Source organism: Xylocopa sonorina, chromosome 9, assembly GCF_050948175.1.
Source record: "Xylocopa sonorina isolate GNS202 chromosome 9, iyXylSono1_principal, whole genome shotgun sequence".
Taxonomy (NCBI): Eukaryota; Metazoa; Arthropoda; class Insecta; order Hymenoptera; family Apidae; genus Xylocopa; species Xylocopa sonorina.
Window position 1 is genome coordinate 2,585,401 of NC_135201.1, and position 24,381 is coordinate 2,609,781.

The 24,381-nt window shown below is 37.5% G+C and overlaps 4 protein-coding genes across 4 annotated transcripts; 2 read left to right on the plus strand and 2 right to left on the minus strand.

The window, feature by feature from the left end:
* Positions 1-1,734: 1,734 nt before the first annotated feature.
* Positions 1,735-17,107, minus strand: Osa (trithorax group protein osa). The gene is made up of 21 exons (XM_076901397.1): positions 15,997-17,107; positions 15,652-15,774; positions 15,366-15,572; positions 14,977-15,036; positions 11,409-11,541; positions 11,219-11,314; positions 10,808-11,127; positions 10,333-10,726; positions 10,097-10,222; positions 9,839-10,020; positions 9,545-9,586; positions 8,674-8,871; positions 7,654-7,873; positions 7,384-7,557; positions 7,127-7,237; positions 6,809-6,968; positions 6,450-6,705; positions 6,132-6,297; positions 5,748-6,043; positions 5,412-5,651; positions 1,735-5,322 (listed from the first exon to the last, which is right to left on the minus strand). The coding sequence occupies exons 1-21, from the start codon at positions 16,834-16,836 to the stop codon at positions 3,334-3,336; spliced, it is 6,333 nt and encodes a 2,110-aa protein (XP_076757512.1). The 5' UTR covers positions 16,837-17,107; the 3' UTR covers positions 1,735-3,333.
* Positions 12,552-13,522, plus strand: LOC143426658 (uncharacterized). Its single transcript, XM_076900250.1, has 3 exons — positions 12,552-12,922; positions 13,023-13,208; positions 13,323-13,522. The coding sequence occupies exons 1-3, from the start codon at positions 12,688-12,690 to the stop codon at positions 13,520-13,522; spliced, it is 621 nt and encodes a 206-aa protein (XP_076756365.1). The 5' UTR covers positions 12,552-12,687.
* Positions 17,108-19,007: 1,900 nt separating the features above from the next.
* On the plus strand, positions 19,008-20,453 carry Gmppb (GDP-mannose pyrophosphorylase B). The gene is made up of 4 exons (XM_076900202.1): positions 19,008-19,171; positions 19,236-19,629; positions 19,713-20,106; positions 20,187-20,453. Exons 1-4 carry the CDS (start codon positions 19,049-19,051, stop codon positions 20,353-20,355), a joined length of 1,080 nt encoding a protein of 359 aa, XP_076756317.1. The 5' UTR covers positions 19,008-19,048; the 3' UTR covers positions 20,356-20,453.
* A 58-nt stretch (positions 20,454-20,511) lies between these two features.
* On the minus strand, positions 20,512-24,381 carry Sse (extra spindle pole bodies like 1, separase). Its single transcript, XM_076900203.1, has 9 exons — positions 24,178-24,381; positions 23,868-24,084; positions 23,486-23,775; positions 23,274-23,410; positions 22,971-23,187; positions 21,247-21,557; positions 21,017-21,184; positions 20,780-20,925; positions 20,512-20,660 (listed from the first exon to the last, which is right to left on the minus strand). Exons 1-9 carry the CDS (start codon positions 24,373-24,375, stop codon positions 20,512-20,514), a joined length of 1,833 nt encoding a protein of 610 aa, XP_076756318.1. The 5' UTR covers positions 24,376-24,381.

Consider the following 24,381-nt stretch of genomic DNA (forward strand, 5'->3'; position numbering starts at 1 on the left):
TTTTAATTCATTTTTTTCCCTTTAACTCTCCTTGTCTCTATCCTTCAAAGTACAGTCCGATCTCGTTCTCATTTTTTCCCTATTTTCTTTTCTTTTTTTCCATCTACTACTTTGTAACACAACCGTTCATTGCATACGCGTGTGTATGTACGCGCGCGTTCCTGTACGTGTATACGTGTCTATATGTGTGTGCGTGTGTGTATGCGCGCGCGCGCGCGCGCACTTCTATTAAATGAAAGAAAATAAAAATAAAAAAAAAAAAAAAAAAAGGAAGTACCAGCATGGAAGGTGTGCAACGACGAAGTCAAATGTAAATTGTCACTTGTTTCGGTAGTCGTTCAGAATGAGAGTAATTTTCCTTCTCTTGTTTTCCTGTTACATTAGACAAATGTATACGCAAGAATCGTCGAAAAACGTGCAAAAAGCTGAAAGTGGGGGGAATAGTACTTCTTAGTTAATTCTCTGTGTTGTTTATGGTAATATATGCGCTTTGAAAAGCATTAAGAGTTTCGTGATTATAAACATATCACATTGGAATTACTTAAATGGCACGATCGAGAGCTTAGATACGAAAATTTCCTCGGCCACCCTTCTCCGAGTGCATTTCTTTTTTTTTTACATTGTCGAACAAAAATCTATTTTTCCTTCTCGCAGCGTTCGGGTTGATACATTATTTTATTCTCTAATTCATTATCGATACTAGAATCGCATTCCCGTCAAATTCTGTTCTTCGCGCTACTTGGTATATAATCGATCACGACGATCTTCAATAGCATGTTATAGATACATTTGTTCCAAAAACAGAAAAAAACCGCGTATGTATATATACATATACATATATATACACACATATATATATATATGTATCGCTATTCCAAGGCTACTTCTCTCTAAAAAAGAAAAAAAAAAAAAAACAAAGAAGAATCACAAATGAAAATGTAAGAATGAATCAGATATTACAAACGAAATAAGATCTACACAGAGAAACAAGTAGTAAGCAAAATATTCTAAATCATAATTTATGGTTTTCATCGAAGCGTGATTGCACACTGAATAAACGTATGCGTGTTTCAAAACAAGCTGCCACTTCTCCGTTCGTTTATTATTTTGCTCTCGATCTTTCCCTTTTTCGCAAACTCACGTGTATATATATACATATATATACATATATATATATATATATATATATATATATATATATATATATATATATATATATATATATATATTTGTATTTATATATATTTATATATATACACAGATGAGCGTAAATACGTGTACGTGTAACGTTTTCGTTTTGTTTTCACAGACACTATTCCCCAACCCTTTTTTCTACCAGCACCCCCATCCTTCGTGCATACAACCGAGGCATTCGTACGTTCTTACCGTTATTATATAACACGCGAAACTTTCATTACGCATACACGGGGGACCTGAAGCGCGGCGGTTCACCAATCAGCACGCGCGCACGCGCAAACCGTTTCCCTCGCTCCGCCCCTCTTGCTCTCGCGCGACATACACACGTGCTTAAAAGACGAATAATAGTTTTAACTTGTCCTCCAGCTGTATCATCATTTTAACATATGTTCCTCGTCTTTATCGATTGTTCCTTTTTTTGTCCTACGCTTTTCTCTCCTTTTGGTTCGTCTCTTGTCGCTGTTTCCCCATTCGCACACGCACGCATGCAGATCCTGATCCATGCCCTCCATTCCCAACTAGATTCTTTCTCTCTTATTAAACAGCAAAGGGATAAAGCTATTTATCAATTGTTCTCTACTTTCCCTTCTTGCTTTTTATTCTCTTCCTATCATTCTTCCCTTTCATCCACTCGTTCACGCACTGACTCTCGTTACGTTCGCACATTAAACGGTCTCCGTCTCGGTCTCTCTCTCTCTCTCGCTCTCTCTTTCTCTCTCATCTTCTTCTTTCTCCTCAAGCAATGTCTTTCTTCAGTTCTAGTTCTGCCTGTACTTCTAAAGTCGAGACACACACTCTCTCTCTCTCTCGCTCTCTCGCTCTCTCTCTATCGGTGGCCTGCTTTCTGTTATTCTCTTTTTATCCATTTTGTTTGCAAGGTAGACCACCGTGGCCGTTTGCGCCGCGTTACGTCATTCTTCGTTACACCTTTTCTTTCTTTCTTTCTTTCTTCTTTTTTTTTTTTTTGTTATCTCGGCACACGGCGCGGCATAGTTCGAATAAATTCAATGGAAGTGTGTGTTATCTACAAAATATCTTAATTACTCGCTAATTACAGCACAAAACATGCAAATATAAAAATTTGCATTATATTATCGTTAATATTTATATATATAATCGTCACTCGATATTAACGTTTCACATCGCACCATTTTTAGATTCGTCAAAACAGATTTCATTTTTTCATTTTAGTTTTTTACTTCGATCGTCATTCATTTCATTTTATTTCTTTCTATATATTATTATGCTGCTAAACGTTTGTTTCGTTTCTTTTTTTTTTCCACGTCTCTTCAATATGTTATTATTTTTTTTCATTTTATGCCCTCCCCCGTCACCCCTCTATCACTATATCCCGTCTAAAATCTCCACGAATTTCTGTTTCTTCGTTAACTCGTATTTTCTGTTCACAGAGTTCAGTCCTTTCTTCTGTTTTCTTTCTTCTCCATTAACTATGAAATATCTTACACTATCGATATTATTCCAATTCACGAAGTAGGAAAGGTATACTTGACTCGCGTTCACCCGATCGTGTCTCAGTATACCTTAAAACTCGCTAACACCGATAATTAACTTTCTTACTTCCTCTGGTTTGTTTTTTTGTTTTTTTTCTTTTTTTTTTTTGTTACTCGATATAAAACTACAACCATGCTGCCACATGGCGTTACATTATATCGACACTTTGTTCTTTTTGCACACACTACATCCCGCATTTTTTTTTTTTACTCCTTCTCCTGTCGCTATGTATTCTTCTTTTTCGCTAACTCGCATTTTTTTTAAACTACCTTTCAAACATCTCTCTCTCTCTCTCTCGCTCTCTCTCTCTCGCGCGCGCGCACGTTCATAATCTCTAAAATGAATATAGCAACAGCTTTTCTTTCTGTAAACAGTCTCTCTCCCGTTCTCTCTTTCTCTCTCTCTCTCTCTCTTTCTCCGTCTGTCCTGTCCCTGTGTGTGTATGTACGTGTACGTGTGTATCTCTTGTCAGAAACAAAAACTGATCACCGTCATCATCGTTAACCATCATCGTTAATAACTTTTTTTTCTTTGCACAAAAAGGGGCTAAACAAACAAACACCCGCGGATCGAGCAAGAAGAAAAATAAAAGAGGAATATACCGTTCGTGTGAAAGAAACAAAGTTACGTGCCCCTAGAACACTGGAACAATACACGAGCAACGATCGCGGCCACCTGATGATCCAGAATTTGACTCATCACTAAAGCGAGTAACCGTGATTCGTGCTGTAAGAGCAGAGTTCTGTTATCAGGATGCCTAGCAAGGTTGAGCAGCGTGCCCGCTGCGCGTCGTAGCATGTCCAAACTAGTGCCCATCGACTCGGGATTGTCACGTAACGCGGCCAATCCGTGTTGATTCGCGACCCCGAGGGCACTCGACTCCGCCTGCTCGATGAACGCGACCAACAGGGCGACGCATGGCGTTTGGAGCGCGATCGTACGAGCGACGCCGCTGTCCGCCGCGGACAAAAAGTGTAGCAGGTTAACAGCGAACTCGCGCAACACTTGCTCCTCGCTCCGGCATAGTAGCCTGGTTAATACCGAGCAAAGTCTCTGGAGTCTTGAGTAGGGCGGCGTGGCGACCACCAAGTCCACGTTGCATTCCGTCACGCAGAGTTTGCACAATGCCTCCAGCGCTAATCGTTGCGGTGACAAAGAGGAATTCGGTCCAACCGTGGGGAAAGGATCCTGTCCGTGGGCAGCCGGGCACACGGCCCAATGGAGAAGCCCGTCCAATACCGGTCGAGATATTTCCTCCGGGTGTTGACTTAGATCCATGTGCCCGGCGATATTCGCAGCCATTACAAGCACATTTTCTCTAATGTGATGCAAGAAATCCCACCACCATTCACCCTCTCCTTGCAGGCTACTGCAAGAGTCTGCGAAGTCCGCATCCTCCTCGCGGTCGTAGTTTCGTGTTTTTTGCGTCCTCACTGGATGCTCGTGATGGAGCAGCAAGAGCTTGCCGAGAAGACTCAAAAACGTCACGTTCTTGGCGAATTCTGCCTCGTTACCTGGGATGAATGTGAGATTCCTTAGAATTGTGGATAAACAAACACAACGTCGAGCCAAGTTGTCTTGAGTCTCGGTAACGAGGTATAAACTGGCTTCATCCCTCGAGTAACTTTCGTCCTCGTAGTCGCTTATTCGTCTCCTCTTCAACGTACCCGCTGGATCTCTTATTTGTAACCTTGGTCCCTCATTATTATCATCTTTTGTTACCGACAATGCAACTGATTCTTTATCTTCGTTCTCCAGCTTGATTTCGATCTTCTTCACTTCAAGATTGGTCGTCGTTGTCGTGGTTTCGTTTAGTCCGTTCTGCGTTGGCACGGATTGCTCCTCCTCGGGTTCCTTCCTCGGTACGTCTGTAAAATGTTCGCTCATGTTATTGTTCACCTTCGTCTCAGTGTCGCACTCTTTCTTAAATCCATCGTTCTTCTTCTCGAACAGCTCTCTTGTAAGATCATTCATTTCCACCGGTTCCTTTTTGATCCTCGACAGAACGTCGCTCAACGTCTTCGTTTTCTTCTTCTTGTCCAATTGCTTCTTCTCGTTCGTTTCTTTTGGCTTTTCTCCAGGTTCGGTTGTCTTGTGGGAGAACTCCGATGTATCGACCATACAAGAATCTGCTTTGGTTTCGTCTTTCGAGTCTGTACACTCAACCTCTTTCTGGAGCAAAGGCGGTTTCTCGTCTCGGAGGAGACGCGCGAACGGTACCGATCCTATCTCAGACTGAAAACACGTCACAATATACTTCGTAGTGTTACTGTCGACCTGCCAAGGTTCCGTTTCCGGTTCGCAGTCTTGATGATCCCAAGATCGCCTCGTGTCTAAAACAAACAAATCGTCGTCTCTCGGAACGATTTTTACTGGGCGACCCCGTCTCGACAGAAACGTGTAATTCGACGATGAGAGCAGTTTCGTTCGATCCTCTGGGTCAATGGGACGTGTCACGGCGCCAAGATCAACCTCCGGACCATCCGCCGATTGATTCCAGTTACGATCGTCTTCGTTTACCGGTGATTCGAACATATCGGACAAAGAACGTGAAAAATGTTCGAGCAGAACATCCAACAGCCCGGGCAAGTGAGCCAACCCAAAATAACTTACCTGCAGAATTTGTTTCATTATCGCTTAGTACTTACATCTATTTCATTCTCACGTAATGAGAGTTAAAAGAAAATTTGGGTGACACTTACAGAAGAATCATCGAATAACAATATATTTAATACGTCGAGAGCCCAACAGCTTTCGGCTAATAGGCCTGACCTCAAAGCCATCATAATACGCCAAGCTTCTACCGGTGCTACGTCGGCACGTGTAAGTTTCCGCCGTTTATAGAGAAGTGGAGTTACCGCTTCCACACTGTCGGGGGGGAATGTCATTTCTCTTTTCGATGTTGGCTGTTGACTGATCATGGGATTTATACCAAGCTGATTCTGTGAACCGATCCATCAAATTATCGATAAAGGATGAAGAACGGAGTTGAAACTCAACCGAAGAAAAAAAACCGCTAGCAAACAAATTTTAAGTACCTGATGATTTCCAGGTGCAGGATAAAGGGACGGTTGATTCGTGTAACGATGATCCCATGGTGGAGGAGCATGTGCTATAGCATTTAAAGTTGGTTGAGGTGTAGTTCTAGTTGGTTGTTGGCTACCCCATTGTTGGTTATTAGCAAGCGCTGATGAAGATGTAGAAGAGGCAGACTGTGGTGTTGGTTGTTGCGGTTGTGGTTGTGGCTGCGTCTGTGATTGTGGTGGTTGAGATGGATACTGAACTCTACTATTCCCGCTACTATTATTGTACTGATTGGCTGTATTCGGCCATCCTATAATCAATAAAATTATTTAAGATACTTGTCTCATTCATTTGACCATATTTAATTGACATATTAGCAGCGAGAACAATTCAATTACCTGGATACGCTGGTCGTTGCTGATTATACTGGGGATATTGTTGGTCTTTGGCAAAATCTGGGTGACGCCTGGGTGGATTAGGACCTGGTGGTGGCGGTGGCATATTTTTATTCGCACTCGCGCCACCTGAGTATATCTGCGTTCCTCCAGGAGCTCCATATCCGCCCTTTAATATCGATCATAACATTTTCATCAACAATACGAATTAAAGAGAAAGAGGAGAGAATATTCTCTACATACCATATTGCTATGGACATTGACTACTAAAGGAACGGATTGAGAAAAATGGGGGAAGGGAAAGAGAGAAAATAACGTCACCTCCTGTCGATAGTAGTCTTGAGGGCAAGTATAAGATGAAGCAGCAGAAGGCTGTGAAGGTGAAGAAGGTTGGCTGGTGGCTGTTTGTTGCGGTACGGTAGCTGGGTGTGCTTGTGGTGCAGAAGGGTAGCTATTACTTCTTGCATTAGGTGGTGTTCCTGTCGGATAACTTGCAGGCTGCTGACTGCTACTATATCTATTGTATATATCTTGCCCAGTAGCATTATTCGGCGGCATATTTCCACCGGGATATCCCCTACAAAATTCACGAAAATTACATTTCACGTTTTTATTCGATAAGTGATACGAACAATGAATAAAAGAAAAAGAAAAGAAATAAAAATGTTTCAATCTTGAACCTGTCAACATCTGGTACGTAAGGTGAATAATGCGACCTTGGAGAATAAGGTTGATTAAATTCTCCCTGTTGAGGCAGCGTGTTTCCTTGAGGTCGGATGTACTGATCTTGAGGATAGTTTTGGTAGGAACCTGTATTCTGGTAACTGCCTTGTTGCATGCCTTGAAATATAATAGAATTAGTTCAGAAATATATTTTGAGAAAATCTTCTTTATATAATATTCTTGTAAATATAAGTAAAAAGAAAGTAGTAGACAAAAAAAAAAAAAAAATAAAAAAAAAATAAAATTGTGAAAGGAGAGAAGGGTGAGAGAAGTACCTGGGGCCCGTAGCGGACCAGGGTGGGGCGTTGTGTTCGACTTGCGAAAAAGGCGTCCCACGCCGTCATCGAACGGATTCGTGTTATTCTGCCCGCCCTGGTTCAAACCACCTGCCAGAACATATTCTCTCAACCAGAATTCCTTTCACACGTTTAGTAAAATGTTTAGACCGACAAGATGTTACTAAATTACGTCTAATAAAAGACGCTGTTCAAAACATACTAAGCTCGAGAATATATAGAATGAAATTTCTTACCCTGATGCGGAGAAGGTGCGCTACTTTGGCTAGGTGGTCTCGGAGGTGGAGGCGTATATTCTGATGAAGGTCCACCGGGTGTACCACTGCTATAGCCACTCTGATAAGTTCCATAACCATCCATGGAAGCATTACTCGATCCGGCAGGGAAGGAATCTTGTGAATTGGAAGAGCCTGAAAGTACAAATAAGGAAGTGTAGTACACGTACGTTGTTAGCGGCTTAAAACGGTTAAATCCAGCTTTCATAAAAACATTTTGAAAACCCTTACCCGGCGAGGGTACTGAGGCAGTCGCTTTTGATGCTTTCTTCTTCGAACCAGCTTCGACTTGATTAATGATAGGTTGAGGATCTACACCTCCACGATCGAAATGACACTCATACGCCAACAAGTGTTTGGTATAATGTTTCCGTAGGGTATACGCTGCGCTGCTACTCGCACCAATGCCCAACAAACCAGCTATGTCTTTCCAGGTTTTATTCTTGGTAACCTATAGAAAATTAACGTAAATGTTTTATCAGATTTTATTTCATTCTCCGTCTTTTTGAATAGGGAATCCAAACAGACAAAAATCTGCATCTCGAAAACGCAAAATAATCACGTGTACGTGGTGTACGTGTACGGGTATATGTGTACGTATATTGTGTGTGTGTGTGTAGAAAAAACACATTCGAAAAAATACTATAGCGGCTAATCTAAAGAGAAATCAAATACCGATATGGTAAAAATAGTTACTTATTTTTTATTCTGTATATACAAATGCCTCGATTCCTGATCATGCAAGTGTGAAAAGTGAAACGGATAGACAAGAGTACAATCGAAACGAATTACCGTTATTACATTGATATTAAAAGTTTATTTCTTCGTTGATTATTAGAATAATTCCATATAGCACCAAGGTTTGTAGATCAGGGCGTTTTCCATACGCGTCGAACGACTACTTCAAGAAAAGACGTGTTAAGCTTCTTTTTTCTCTCCTCATAATTTTATAAATAGTATATAAGAAAAGGAGAAACACTTTGTAGCCAAAAATATAATGTAAATCATGCACAATTCAGCGCACACAGAAACAAAGCGTGTTTTACAATTCTATACATCAAAATACATTGAAAAACTGATCGATATAGTTTAAAATGCCAACAAAAAGGGGGGAGGGGAAGAAACTCGGATTTTTGGCATCTATCAAAATGTGTGTACTCAATATAGAAAAAGAAAAAACATGGAAACACATAGAATCATAAAAAAAAACTACTTTAAAGACACCGAGGGCTAGATGGAACTACACTGCACCTTGCATACCTCCATGAAGCCCCCCCTCTCTTTCACGTAGAGGTATAGCCGAAATAGGTCGAGGGGGTTCTTGGAGATGGTGGGACAGCTAGTGATGGGAGTTCTTCGTTCTTCCATGAAGTTAACTAATTTGTCTAGCCATGTTCTTCGTTCCATAGAATCATCCATTTCGTACAGTTTTGCTAAGCTGTCTGGTTTCTGGAATTATTATTACGACATCTGTTAACTTTATTTGTACTGAATGGTAATCACGACTTTTTTCTTGTAATTTAATGTACTACTTGTTTCTAAAGACCTATATGTCATTTACAGTATTACGTGATTACTTAAAACGAGTTAAAAACTATATTTACACATACATACATGGCATACATACATACATACGCACATAAAGATATATTAAAGTAAAATTAATAATGCCACAATCCAGATCTTTCATGCAAAAGGTGAAGTTCCTCTATAAGGATTTTATTTTAAATGATTACTGAACAAAGAGGAAAATGTATGTATCATGTAATTATATGTAAATATGAAGCAAAACAATGCAAAAATTAAAAACTTTTTAAAGCTAGACCATTTTGTTTTTGCTTTTGTGTATGTGTCTAACATCTGGTTGTTATATAAAAAATGATATTTTGGATGATTATATAGTGCTAATGTTTACTAACGCCAAGCAAAGACAAAATGTATAGATGTTTCTTTCTCGTTATACTATAACGTCAAAACAAGAAAAGTTAGAAAATAAAAAATATAAAAGGATTTGCTAAGTAAATATCTGGACTTGACTGAATTTAGCGAAGCACGAAGCAGTCAGTGTAAATAGTATGTTGTGCGACAGTATAATAAATACATATAGTGAATAAACAGTAACCTTAGATCTGTATGGGTCTTGAGGCACATGACTGTTAAATACCTGTAAAATATATAAAATATTGAAAAATTGAAAAGAGATTGCAGTAACAAAAAAAAAGAAGGAAAAAAAAAAAAGAAAAAAACAAACAAATAAGAAAAAACAGATTAACCCTGATTAAATATCATTCTTAGAATTTTCGTGTAGAAATATTAGAACATGCAATAAAAAAAGATATACAGATTATACATACGAAAGTAGTAAACCATTATCAGTTAGATTCTAAGGAATCGTGTAACAAAGTGAAATACATACAGGACTAGCAGGAGTACGTGGCCAACCCGGACTGTTCATATCGGGATATTCTTCGTGTATCGAATTAATACTCGCAGCGCCAGGTGATGGAACTGTACTCTGTGGTGTAGTTGGATGACTGTGATACGCGCCCATAATTTCTTTCCGGACCTTTGGTGTAAATGCTGGATCCTCCCCAGAAGCTACGTAGAAAACGAAATATAATTCTTCGTAAACTTGTAAAAATAGCGCGATACATTTTTGACATTCAATACTAACCAGCTGATGCATTAGACAGTGTAGACTGCTGAGAACCTTCATCTAAAGACGTACCATCAGGACCAGTTGTTATAACAGATGTAACAGTACCGCTTGAAGTGGAGGTGACATTTATAGCTGATGTGCCTATAGAAATACGAAATGAATGTTTCACAAACAAACGAAAACTTTCTATCAAGTAAAAGAAACAAAAATAAAACAAATATGTAAAAATACAAATAGAAAATACAATATACCTGAAGCAGTAGTGGTTATACCACTGTCATTAGAGGTTTCAGTAGTAAGGTCTGCAGAACTATGGCTGGTTGGTGTTGGTGTCGAAGCAGAATGTGAATTAGGAGTAGTACTTGGTGGAGGCATTGGACTACCCTCGTGATTGAGAGGTGGAGTAGCCGCAGGTGTGTGCAAATGTGGCATACCCGAGCTAGCTGGCGGTTGCTGACTGCTGACATGATTAGGCGATGGCGGTGGTGGACCCATTGAACTTGCTGGTGGGCCCATATTACCAATCACAGCTACACCAGGAGTACCTGGGGGTACCATACTTGTTGTACTAGTACCTCCATAAACTTGAGGCGGTCCTGGACTAGGAGGCATTCCAGGTGGTACACTATTAAAGCCCATTTTATGCTATAAAAAAACGGTCCATTAATTATACGGTCCATATAATTATAAGATAAGTCAATTATTTCGAAAACAAAATTTACTTACCGTATATGGATATTGCAAATTATTGGGTCTATTGGGAGCTTGATACTGATTGTTAGGTGGAGGTTGTGAATTGACTGCTGATGGATATCCTTGTGGAAATTGTACATGTGGGCGTGGAGGTGGATAGGTACCTTGCGCATGATAACCCCCAGGCTGACCTGCAGCCGTACCACCAGCTGCATATCCCATACCACCACTCATTGGATTTATCCCACCAAGACTTGTCGAACCAGGTCCTGGTTGAACAACACCAGGACCACTGTTATTCATTTTATAACTATGCATGTGTGGTGATGGGCCTAATGGCTGCTGGTATCCCCCTGCAAACGAATACGTATACATTGTTACATTAATACCTTTTTCTATGGCAAATAAAGTAAGCAGGAAAAATATGTTATATTTTGCTCTTACCTTGAGTTGTCATGGGAGAATGACTCATTCGTGCTGGTCCACTACCATCTGACTGGCTACTTGACGGTCGTGGAGGCATCTGAACGTTTTGTTGGCCTATAAGATACAAGGATACAAAATTTTTACACAAACAATATTAGAATTAATTAAAATTCTATTATTACACGGTAACAATTGAAAATACACAAACCAACAGCAGGGGACATCGAGCGAGAACCTGTAGATCCTGTAGGAGAAGGGGTTGGTCTCATCCCCTGTGAATTTGGCGTTCCTGGACAAGCGGGTCCATTCGAACTATCGTTACTGTTTTGTCCAGATAATTCCTAGAACACGAAATATATTATAAAATAACATATCCTTACATTCAGAATACATTTTTCCAAAGACACAAAATATGATTTAAACCAAGTAACATTATATTATCTAAAACTGTTTAATCTCCTTCATTATATATCACATTTAGAACACTATTATAATACTGAAACTGATATTATTTATGCACAATAATTGTAATAACCTTAATACATGAAACAGCATAACGAAAATGATTTAAGTAGAATCTTTAAATAACAGTTCAATCCATAGTAGTATTCACTTTTCATTCGTTTACACCAGCATGTATCTTGTTAACATAAAGGAAATAATAAAACTATTAAAAAAGTCTACTGCCCGAGGCATAACATTTACATTTCACCTGAATGTAACGTTTTCCTCGTAATCATATTTTGAACACGGGGAAAATTGGGAAATGCGATCCACACACGCGGCCACTCGCTGCTAATCATACGATGCAACATAACACGTCATACACACACACAACACACGCGCGTGTTAAACGATATTCTTTTGCATCGCATTCGTGCATGCGCGCGCGCATGTGTGTACACGTACGTAATACTTTGTACAGGTCGTCACAATGATACATCGAGAGGGAGAAAGACAGCAAGAGAGAGAGAGAGAGAAGAGAGAGAGAGAGGGAGAGCGAGTGAGAGAGAGAGAGAGAGAGAGAGAGAGCGCAGAAAAAGAGAAAGGTTTTGTTGAGGACAGGGCAGCAGAGGAGGGAGGGACGACAGTCGGTGCGAAAAGGAGAAAGAAAGATGGAAAGCGAGGCGAAAGACAGACAGATAAATAGGTAGAGATGGGCCCACGAACGAACGTGAAAGAAGGAGATGAGAAAAAAAAACAGTAGGAAGACAGAGGGGAGAAGAGGGATCGAGGAAGAGAGAGAAAGAAAAAAGTACATCATTACACCTACCAAGCAGCGGACAGTTTATCCGTACAGAAGACGATTGGAGACTTCCTTGGATGTACCAGGGAACGTATAGTATATACTGTGTTAAACACAAGGACTTTCGGCATGACGCGGAATCGAAAGAGAGGCGTTACCCCGCGCACTACGACAAAACCCAACGTAGACTCGTATATTCCTCGTACGATTTTCACATGTTTTACGGGAATCTCGCCTGGCAATGATACACTGCATTCGATCATGTGTATTGAAGAAAATCAGTGGTTCGAGAGAGCCACAGGAGAACGAGCATAATTGTGACCTATCCGCTATAGAACTGTTGCTAGTTCACCGTGTGCTACGTTCGACCATCGCATGTTGTGTCAATAAGCTTCAGTGTTTCGTATCATGGGTACAACCCTTCGATGCGATCCTAGATTGGCTACGTTCGATCGTGATGACCGTGTATTTAACAGGTTAGAATCGGACGATTGATCGTCTACGTACGTGTACGTGGCCGGGAGTAACTAAAAACGTGATTCTTTTTATCGAGTGTTCCGTGACTTCGGTTTACAGATTTCGCGTCTAGCTGCTCGTTGGAGGGCGTTCTTTCGTGGCGCGGCAAGCGTTCGGTAACCGTCGGCTATTTCCGTCGCTCTTCGACGAAGACTACCAGTGTGCTCCAAAAACTCTCCAAGAGAGTATACGAAAGAAAATGCTTTAAACCAAAACTACCAGGAATGAGCTTACTTTTTTTTCCCAGCTAAATCAAATTAACGAAAATCCCCTCGACTTTAAATGAATATCGTTGAAAATATAAAAACGTTCGTTCCTGCTGACAAGAAATTCTCATTTTTAAATAATCTCAATTAAAAGTTCGTAAGCTTTGTTATCGTCGCTTCTCTTTCATTCGTATTGAAAACTTTCGAAATTCTCCAGAATATATTCCGACACGGTTTGTATTATTGTATTTCATCAATTTCAAATACACATCGAAACAACAAAAATACTCGTTTAACAGGAAATGTGCGTTTTATTTCATAAAATACGCAAAAGTAAAACACGACAGAAATTAACTTACTCTAAACTACGATATATAAAGAGACATTATATAACAATATTTTTATCTGAATGATGCCGTAATATCATTATCGCATGGAAACAGATTGAATCGCGTAAAATAATTACGTGACAGTAGTTACTTTTAAAAAGAGAATATACATACACGCTTCGTATCCTTTATATCCGTAATTAAAAGTATATTTACTTATAAAAATATATCACTCTGGATATCTCTAATTTACTCCCAACAAAGAATAAAATCTCTTCTGATATTAATATAAAATATCTGACACGTTAAACCAAGCAAAAGCGTTTGATTAAAGTAACGTGTACATATATTATATTAATTATATTATAGGTATATAGTTTAAATCAAAGTGTTCATTATAAACGTTTAAAATGTTTGCTGGTTTTCAGCGACGTCATGGGAATACGAGAAGTTCGATAGCATGTCGCAGAGTGACAGTTGCATGATCTAACGAACCGAATATAGCTGAACGATATAAAACGTCAGAAGTGCTGGTGGGGGGGGAAAGGCGGGGGTGAGGGGGGGTAACTCGGATACTCAGTCTTCTCCCCACCACCGATTCGAGCGAATCACACACTTGCTCTAGCTGGCTTCTACATTCAGGTAACCAATGTCCGTACATGCCTGTCTCTCGTATAACCCGCCCATTTACATTGAAAGAAGTGAGAGATCGGAATATACCGAGAGAGTGAAATCTACGTGTGCACATACGTGCGTGCGATAACGTGTGTATTGTTTGAAAAAGGACGGACAACGAACAGGCGGGCAGCTACGCGGAGAGAAAGGGAGGGAAGGGGAAGTCGCTAATATCTGGGGCTCCAGCGGCCGCGCAACTCGCGCCCTAATCGAACTCTACAAGTCGCTTATTCTCCATCCCCACTCCCCACACCCTGCCAACCCCTCCAACGGATAGGCAACCCATGCACGGGAGATCTCCCTTTCGCTCACTCATGCTTGCTCTTTTCACGAGACAAGTATTTAAGTACTTCGGTCTACTGTATCTAAGATCGAATAGGGCTTTATGCAATATGAAATTAGAATTCGCTTTGCGATGCCGACTATCATCTCCGAACCGCGTAAAACTCACGGTGGCTCTTGTCTCGAACTGTTTGCTTTCGGGCATGCTAAGTCGCATCGAATTATGAACACAAACACGAAATACAATAACATGTGCACACACGTGCATTCACGCGCATGTGCTTTATAATTGAGATCAAAATAAATCGTCGTAAAGACGCTTGTATCATCGTGAAACTCGGAAAGTTTTTAACAGTTTCTAATTTTTCTTTTCTTTTTCGCTTCTTCTATGAATTACTAGAATACTTGTAATGGAAAATTTTCTACAATGTATAAATTCTAATTAATCGTATTCTATATACTGGACAACAACCTTACGTAACTTTTAAATGTGCTAATATTTATGACATTTATAACACTCACCCCTGAATCTATTCCCTGAGTATTTGGTGTTGTTGATCGTTGTTGTAGGTTGTGAAAACTCTGTAAACAGGTAAAGAAATTGTTCTATGTCACGTATAATACCTGTACATGCAATAGAAAATAAAAGTAACAAAAAGATATACTTTTTAACATAATGCTCGGCAACTTTCTAACAGTGTTAGTTAACAAAGTTTCATTTGGTCTTAACTTAACGGTGTATATGTACATGTATGATAAAAAAATAGAAGTTATTATGATTCTTGTTCGTATGGGCAGACTTATTTGTTGCTGCAATTATGGAAATGCTTATCCATTCGGTATACCAATTGAAACGTACAGCAAGGATAAAAAATGGAGAGACAATTGTATTTATTATCTGTGAAACTTACTTGAGATTGGCCAGTTGATTGTGGTTGCGGAGATGCAGAAGGTGGTGGTGCTGGTGATTGAGAAAGAGCACGTTGCGGCGATTGACTGGAAGGATTGGCTGGATTAGTTGGAGGTGGCGGCGGATTCGGTGGCCCACCTTGATTCCAACCCCTCTGTTCTGTGTATAAGCTGGAGGGATGGCTGGTTTGTGTAGTATATGAATTTAGCTGAAAAACACAAATTAATTCGTAACATTAATGACTTTGTTCAATGAACTATAAAATAAATGTCATTCTCCATACATACCTGATGGTGACTATATGGTGCATGAGGTCTTGTAGGAGAAGAATAACGTGGTGTGTATTGTTGATATGGCATAGGAGTTGGAGAACTTGGTCCCCCAGGCCCTGCATGTAATCTTGGTGACCCCTATTAATTATGCAGTTTATATTTAACAATTTAATTGTAAAAACTAATATATACATATATATATAGTACAAAAGTAAGTAAAAATAAAAATGAGTTTGAATGGGGGGAAAAAAAAAGAAGAAGAAGAACTGCGAAAGAAATAAAAAAAGTTTTCTTCCATAAAATGTAACGATTGCATTGGAAAGATTCCATTGGTAAATAGAAGTAGACACTTATACTTACCGTCTGCGGGGGCCGTTGCCCGGGTTGCGGATAAACCGGAGGGACAACTGGAGGTCGCTGTATGGGCCATGGTTGCTGATAGGGCTCTGGTCCCATTCCAGAATAGTTTCCAGGATATCGATGCACAGGCGTAGATGATTGAAGTAACTGATTCAACGTAGGTGTCGGACCAGTAGTTTGCGATATAGTCTGTCCCGATAAAATCCTTTGCTGTCCTGGAAAATTGGTCGGTGTGGCTCCTATATATAATCGTGATTCAATCTTGGAAGCTGCGTAGTGCTCTTCCATCTCTGCCCGATGAACTCTTTCGCTCTCGTGTATTAAGTGTTTACCATGATAATCCGGCTGTTTCCCTGGGAAGTCAGCATGCTTTACCATATACTCAGATAGCTGCTTGCCTGAATAATCGGGTACTGACTTCGAAGGAAATTCGTTTGATTTGTTTGTGGTATACTCCTCCGGGTAATCGCGTATAACGTTCGACGTGAACGGATGTCCGGGATGGTTTGGATGCCCGGGTGCATCGAGAGGCTCTTGCTTGACGATAGATTCCTGAGGAGCTTGTCCAGCTTCTCTGGGTGATTTTACTTCACCGGCAGTGTGTCCACCAATGTCCTCGCGGTATTGACTCATCTCGAAACCCGTGTCCCCGCCGCGATTCACATATTTAAGCAGCTGGGCCGCGCCCCGGGGCAGTTTATCACCCGGCTCTGGATCCAGCTGCTGCTTCGTATTAACACTAGCACTATTTCCACTGACTTGCGGACGTTTCTGTGCACATTTCACGGACTCGTTCAGCTTCACATCGTTTTGTTGGCTCTCGGCTTGCGTCGCAGCCATGTTCTCTCCTCACGGAGCCATCGTCGTCTTATAAACTGGCCAATCGCGGGACCTCGTGTGTCTCGCGTACTATGTACTCGTAATCGAAATCCTTTTCAGTTGAATCTTTCCTATCCTATTTAACTCTTTCCACCACATCCTCAGTCAGACTAGCGAGGACTAAGCACCGTACTAACAATTTTTGCTTCCTGCCGTTTTCAAAGTAGAAGGAACCAAAAAAAAAACTCATACACGAACGTCAAAAGCAGCGTCGCATGTATTACGCCATCTTGCGGCTATATCGCAAATCTCTCACGTTTAATTCTCATTTACAATCGGCGATTCTTCCTGAAACCAGTGGTGGCCTCGTCAAATTTCCTTCTAACAATAACAATATCAATTTATCTGCCCGTACCTCTTCCTTTTACTCTTAATGAAAATACACCTAAACGCCTAATGTCGATTCTGCTCTATTCGACGAAATGCGTTTAACATTTCATCAGTGCGATTACCAATTACTATATTTATTACCTCTAATCAGACGATGCAAATTTCGTGTAAATATCGCGACGCAAGTGTATTATTCAAATCGCCATACGAATTCAATTATTTTCTAGATATTTTTAGAGTTTAAGTAAAAAGTAAAGAGTGTGAGTAAAATAAAATGCACATGTAAAATGTATATACAATTGTTGTAGAAAATATTTACTTCAAACATTATATATACACATATGCTATACGTACAGCATACCTATACATGACATTTTTCATGTGTTGCAGTTTATTCTTTAATATACATTTCTTTCTAACTTCTACGGTTTGTTAGAAAAAATGTAACAAAAATATTTATCCAATGTATACATTTGCACTTATATATATATATATATACTGTATTATATAAATATATAAACTTATCCGAGACAAGAAATATACTTGATTCTTTTGCTCAGTGCGAATTTTTATTAGATACTATAACTTTAAATCCAACGATATTAATACGAATGCGTTATTACAATTAAACCTAGTTCCAGATGTCTACTGCGTATTTTGTTGACAAAAAATGTCTGTAACAAATTATTCTATTAAGTTCAGTTAATGAAATATGGTTATGTTGACAGGATATGTTCGATTTTTGATATCAATCCACTCTCGGATTATGTTGGCAGGCTCTGACTCAAAAATTCGAGTTTCGTGCGACAGGTACACGTATCTGCCTCCAAATCTTGGAAGGATCTGGAGCCGAACTGCTACCAAAGTGCAGTCAATCTACTTACTGTGGATGTAGTATTTTTTTTCTGTGCTATATAGAACAGCACTATCTTCTGCAATTATAAAATATTGCAATAATTGTGATAGTTTTTAATAAACAATTTGCGCGTATACGAGATTTGAGATTAAAATCGAAAGAATGTAATAAAAAACTAGAATATCGAAAAATTAACTTAAAAAATTAAATGTGTATGTATATATATATACATTATGCATATATATGTACATATATACGCATGTGAGCGATAGTATGGCGCTTATTGTAGTTTACTACCGACGATAAAGGATACACGGTGCAACGTTAATTACAAAAAAAATCTCACAAAGGTGAATGACGGAAATTCTGACAAGAGCAGTATCGTAAACATGAAGTATAAAACCATTGCTACCGTTTAATTGTATTAGTATTAATTTCGCGTGTATTCTTATCGCAAACACATGTGTCATTTGATACATACGTCTACGTGGTATTTCAATATTACGTGGCAATGCTGATCGGTAATAATTGTTGTCTATTCTTTGTTTGTTGTACTTTTGAGTAGATATCACGTACGTATTCTGTTTCTATTTATTAATTATCTAAGCGATACTGTATGAATGTATATTACATATAGTTCTTGACAATTAATTAAAACATTTTGTTTTTATTAAACTTGCTATATTTTCAGGTAATTTGTAATCAATAATATTTTAAAGAATAGAATTTTTCCTACGAAATGACTTTTATTTGTTTCGTTTAATCAATTATTTAATAAAGTTATCTTTATACACGCTTTAAATTTGCACAAACAATTAAAATGAGTAAGTGAGAGGGAAAGGAAGAGAAATTTTTTTTCTATAAAATTGCAACCTTTTTGTATATCGTTATTTGCAAATTTTATAGATATTTTCTCACAATCTGGCTTGCAAGTCTAACGTGCGGCAGTTAAGAGGTAATGCAACAAAAAAAAAGAGACTAGGAACCATGAGAGCTGTAATTCTTGTTGGAGGATATGGAACTAGATTAAGACCCCTTACTTTAAGTCGACCAAAACCATTAGTTGAATTTGCTAATAAACCGATGCTTCTACACCAAATAGAAGCTCTGGTAGGTTCCAAAATATATTCCATATTCATTTTATATAATGTATTGATTACAATGTTATATTTAGGTAGAGACAAATGTGACCGATGTAATATTAGCAGTATCTTACCGTGCAGAAGAAATGGAGAGGGATTTAAAAGAAGAAGCTAAAAAGTTAGGTGTACGTTTGATATTTTCACATGAACCGGAACCACTTGGAACTGCAGGACCACTTGCGCTTGTGCGTGACCTATTGTGTTCAGGAGATGAACCGTTCTTTGTTTTAAACTCTGATATTATCTGTGACTTTCCATTCAAGCAACTTTTGGAGTTTCATAAAACTCATGGTAGAGAGGGTACCATAATTGTAACTAAAGTAGAAGAACCATCAAAATATGGTGTAGTTGTTTATGCAGATGATGGACGGATAGAAAGCTTTGTGGAAAAGCCACAAGAATTTATTTCCAATAAAATAAATGCAGGTATTGTGTTTCTATAATAATAAATTCAACTATAAACTGATTTTGAACAATGTTTAATTGCAATATTTACTAAAATTTTATAGGCATGTATATTTTAAATCCAAGTGTCTTAAAAAGAATAGAACTGAAGCCTACGAGTATAGAGAAAGAAGTTTTCCCACTTATGGCTCAAGATGGAGAATTATATGCTATGGAATTAACAGGATTTTGGATGGATGTTGGACAACCGAAAGATTTCCTTAAAGGAATGAGTATGTACCTGACATCTCTGAGACAAAAATCTCCAGAAAAGTTATACTCTGGGCCAGGTGTAGTAGGAAATGTTCTAATTGATGAAACAGCGAAGATTGGCAAAGACTGTAGAATAGGGCCCAATGTTACAATTGGTCCTGGTGCTGTGCTATCCGATGGTTGTTGCATTAAACGAAGCACTATTCTTAAAGCAGCTGTAATAAAAGAACATGCATGGCTAGATGGGTAGGTATTAATTTCAATATAAAGTTGATTCTACCTTTAACTTGAATTAAATTTATAACACAATACAATGCGTATGGTAGGTGCATCGTAGGATGGAGAAGTGTTGTAGGACGTTGGGTACGAATGGAAGGAATTACTGTACTTGGTGAAGATGTAATTGTTAAGGATGAATTATACATCAATGGAGGTCAGGTTTTACCTCATAAGAATATTTCCAGTTCTGTACCAGAACCACAAATAATCATGTGACTATAGATAATACATTAAAATTGCACATCAAACATAATGGCCAGTTGATTAATATGAAATATTCTATAAATAAAAAATTTTTACCAACTTTTCAACAATGTAAATTAATATTTAATATAAATTCAATTAGATGGATTGTATTTTTACATTTATAATTCAAATGAGCTTTATTGGTAATCCTCGCACGACTATTGCAGCTGCAGTCATGTATTGAGAACAAACATCTTTGGATTTTGCTACTGCCCTCAACATCTCAGGTTCTATAGCAGCATTTTGGATACTTTTTTGAGGACATTGTAGAAATTCTAATCGCCAAAAATTGGAAAAAAAAATATAAGTGAATAAAATTAATTGAACGGACGAAGAAGCAAGTAATATGGAGAGAGAGAGAAAAAAAGATGCTTTGTAATTTTTTTATACTGACTTAGAGTACCCGAACACCACATATTAATGTCGACATCCGTCCATGGTCTATTTAACGGCGATGGAATCCAATTACTAATGAAATTTGTTGTCATTTTATCAGTATCAGCGTCCGTAACTTCCCATAACATACCGAGCACAGCGGGACTAAGAATAGAAAACGTAAAATTTTGAAGGAATTTATTTTTTCCTTTTAAGTAATTATTCAGTCAAAATTATCAATAAAAATTTGGTTTACCTGCTAGCTATTAAATACTGATTTGAGACCCCATAAGGTGGATAACGTCCTCCCACTTTAAGTAATTTTACACTACTGCAGCCAAACAATAAGACGATTGATTTTACTCTAAGTCTTTCGATTTGTTCACCTGATAAGTACTGTATTCCATTGCCATGGCCATTGTACCTATAGATATCATATACTATAAAAATTAGACAGATAAGACATATCATATGATATAAACATACATTAATATATCACGATTAATTAATGCATCTTCAAAAAGTTCTTCTTGAGGTTCAATATTGTAGCAACTTCTCCAACGTGGCAGCCAATATTCAATGAACAGTCTCATACGCTTTTCCATTCTCGGTAAATCACCGGAAGGATTAACTATACACATGCCCATATCATTTTTAACTTTAATTATTTTGCAGCCATTCTCCATCGTATTTTCATGTTCTTTAAATAAAGCATACGTGATATGTAGTGATGGGAAACGAGTAACTGGATGACATTTTAGAATTTCCATAGATTCAAATGGTATGTAGTCCATATTCTACAATAAATTAAAATATATGGAAAATCGTAAACTTTATCCAAACAGAATATGCATGTGTTATTATATATACAGTAACGGCCATATGCTTACATACAATTAGCAAAATTAAATTTGATATGTTCTATCCCTTTTTTAAAAACTTTATGTCAAACTTCAGGAGCAGATAACATTTATAAAAAGAAGCGCAAAAAGGTCTTAACAAATAGATGTAAATATTATTAATTTCAGAGTCAGAAGATGTTTTCATCAATGCGTATAATGTTCCAACATGATTTCTATTTTGGGATTTATAAAGTAACAAAATATTATTTAAATAATATAACAACAGATTCAGTATAATAACTGCACATAATAATAAAATAACAAAGTATATTCTTCTGTTACTGTTATTGAATGAGATCGATATAATTACATAGTGCCTACTAATATGTATGATGTTTACTCTGTTTAACCTTAGCGACTTGCACAATAAATTATAGATAGACGTGCAATATTTTTTATGCTGGCATGGAGTCACAACTGACAACATTTTATAAAACTGAATTAATAACATTTGGATCTATATTTATTAAGATTTTTGCTCCTTCTGAACATTATTACACTAGAACCAGTTTTTTGAAAGTCTCTCATATATTAAACAAATACGCAAAACTCCACTTAATAGTATCTGCACAACCCTTATGAAATATTTTAATTATCATTTATCTGATGTCTATTTTTGCAGTATACAATCTTTGGCAAGTGAAAACCATAATTTTTTTGCAAAATTTAGATCTACTAATTTATCTGTGGTTTCTGTTACTCGATTAACAAAGTTAGTACCTTATATTGTTACATACTATGTTTGTACGAGTACTGACTTGTCATCTTTTGCAGCTGATATTATAGCTCTTTGGATATTCTTTTTTTATCTGGCGACTCATGCATACTTTGGATCATTATGAAAATTCATTTAGTTTTCGTCAAGTGATCTTAACGCTTATATTTTTTTTGTCGACATTAGATAATATTTCATTCTGGATCATTCAACTGCAGTTTTGGATACGTCAGCTATAGATGATCAATAAATCTTACGATTGGTTCTTTCACTGACTTTTCCAAGTCTTGCTTTGTAAAAAATATTGTCTGCTGTTCTGTAACAGTTAATATATTATATAGTTTGATGACAAGCTATAATGTTGAACGACATAGGAGCCCTTTATACACCTGCCTTCTTTTCCAATAATTGTTGCCGCTGTCTTTGTCGTCAAAGAAACTACACAACACATGACATGACCATAATGTTCTCAGATCTGCACATTTTTACTCAACAACATTAAGCAAACAATGGTAATAATACTTGACTACTAGAAACTAACTTTATCCGCCACTGTAAGTATATGACCGCAACATATGTATATATATATGTACCTCATCAATAATTAAAACTAGTGTTTTCCTAGTTGCATCTTTCAATTCTTGCATACATGGTAACTTTCCAATTATGGATAGTATTATATTGTCTGCAAGTTTATTATAATCAGAAAGCACATACTTTACCGCACGTGCTATTTCTTTTCTTGTTAGAAAACATGCACCTAATGCAATTTTTTTTAACAACCACTTGGATCTTTTTGATATCTTTTTGCTGCAATGTATAATGCATTAACGATTTAATATTGAGAGGCAGTAAAACAAAGTGCATTACCAATTTGTAACTTGTCCATTACTCACGACATTTTATGATCAGACATAAGCTTATCAATCATTTCTACAATATCTGTTACTATATTATGTTTGTTTATTGGATCTGCCATAAACAAAATTCTCCATTCACGTAACCATGTATATTCCAATGATTTTATAGCAGTCTTAAATGTGCATACATGTGCATTAGTTTATAGCAAATATAATGAAATATTAAAATTATACTTCAGTTATAATACCTTCATAATTGTATTTTGCTTCTGTCTCATTTTCCAGTATAATTCATTATTTTCATAAGTAGCCTTTAATTCTGACCTATTATTAGAAAGTAATTTTTGAATTTCATAACATATATCATATGAAGACTGTAACTTAGGTTTCGGCAATGTTATACATAAAGGATCAGTGTCTTTGACCCCTGTTGGCAATATGGTAATATGTATCTCACGCATTGTATTTATTTTTTCATCCCTGTATTCAGAAGCATTCGATGATCTATATAGGCCAGTAATTTGGATTATGTACCATTCTATAATATAAGAGAAAATACAAATAGTAATATAATTAATTATTAAATTACAGATTCAATTGGGTATACTTTTATAACTTTATTTTTATTACCTTTGGGCAGGTCAAAAAGCTTTGCCTTTAAATTGTCAATGCTATTTGCATTGTATATATTAAATCCAATGTAAGAGGACTGAAGTCCGTATGTTTGCTGTCTATTTAAAATTGATTCCCGCATCTCAGTTTTTACAGATCTATGTAGTATTTGTTGCCGTAGTATTACTGCGTGTGATTCAATTAAATGAAATATAGCTTTCAATTCACTACCAATCTACATAAATTGATTAACAAGATAATTAATTCCATGTTGCTTGAACAACTGCATTAATGTCTTAGATAAGCGATAATGATAAAACAGTAAAACCTTTAAATAACAAATTGCCAACATTTTATTCAGATTTGCGTACTCGACGCTTCCTATATTGGAACGTATGCTTGCGAGTAACATTTTGATATCATTTCTCACTTTTTCTGTCGAGTTAATTTCAACCATATCCTGTGTTTTATCATGCTCGTCATTACTCAAATGACACTCGCGTATAATTTTACAAATTTCATCCATATTAAT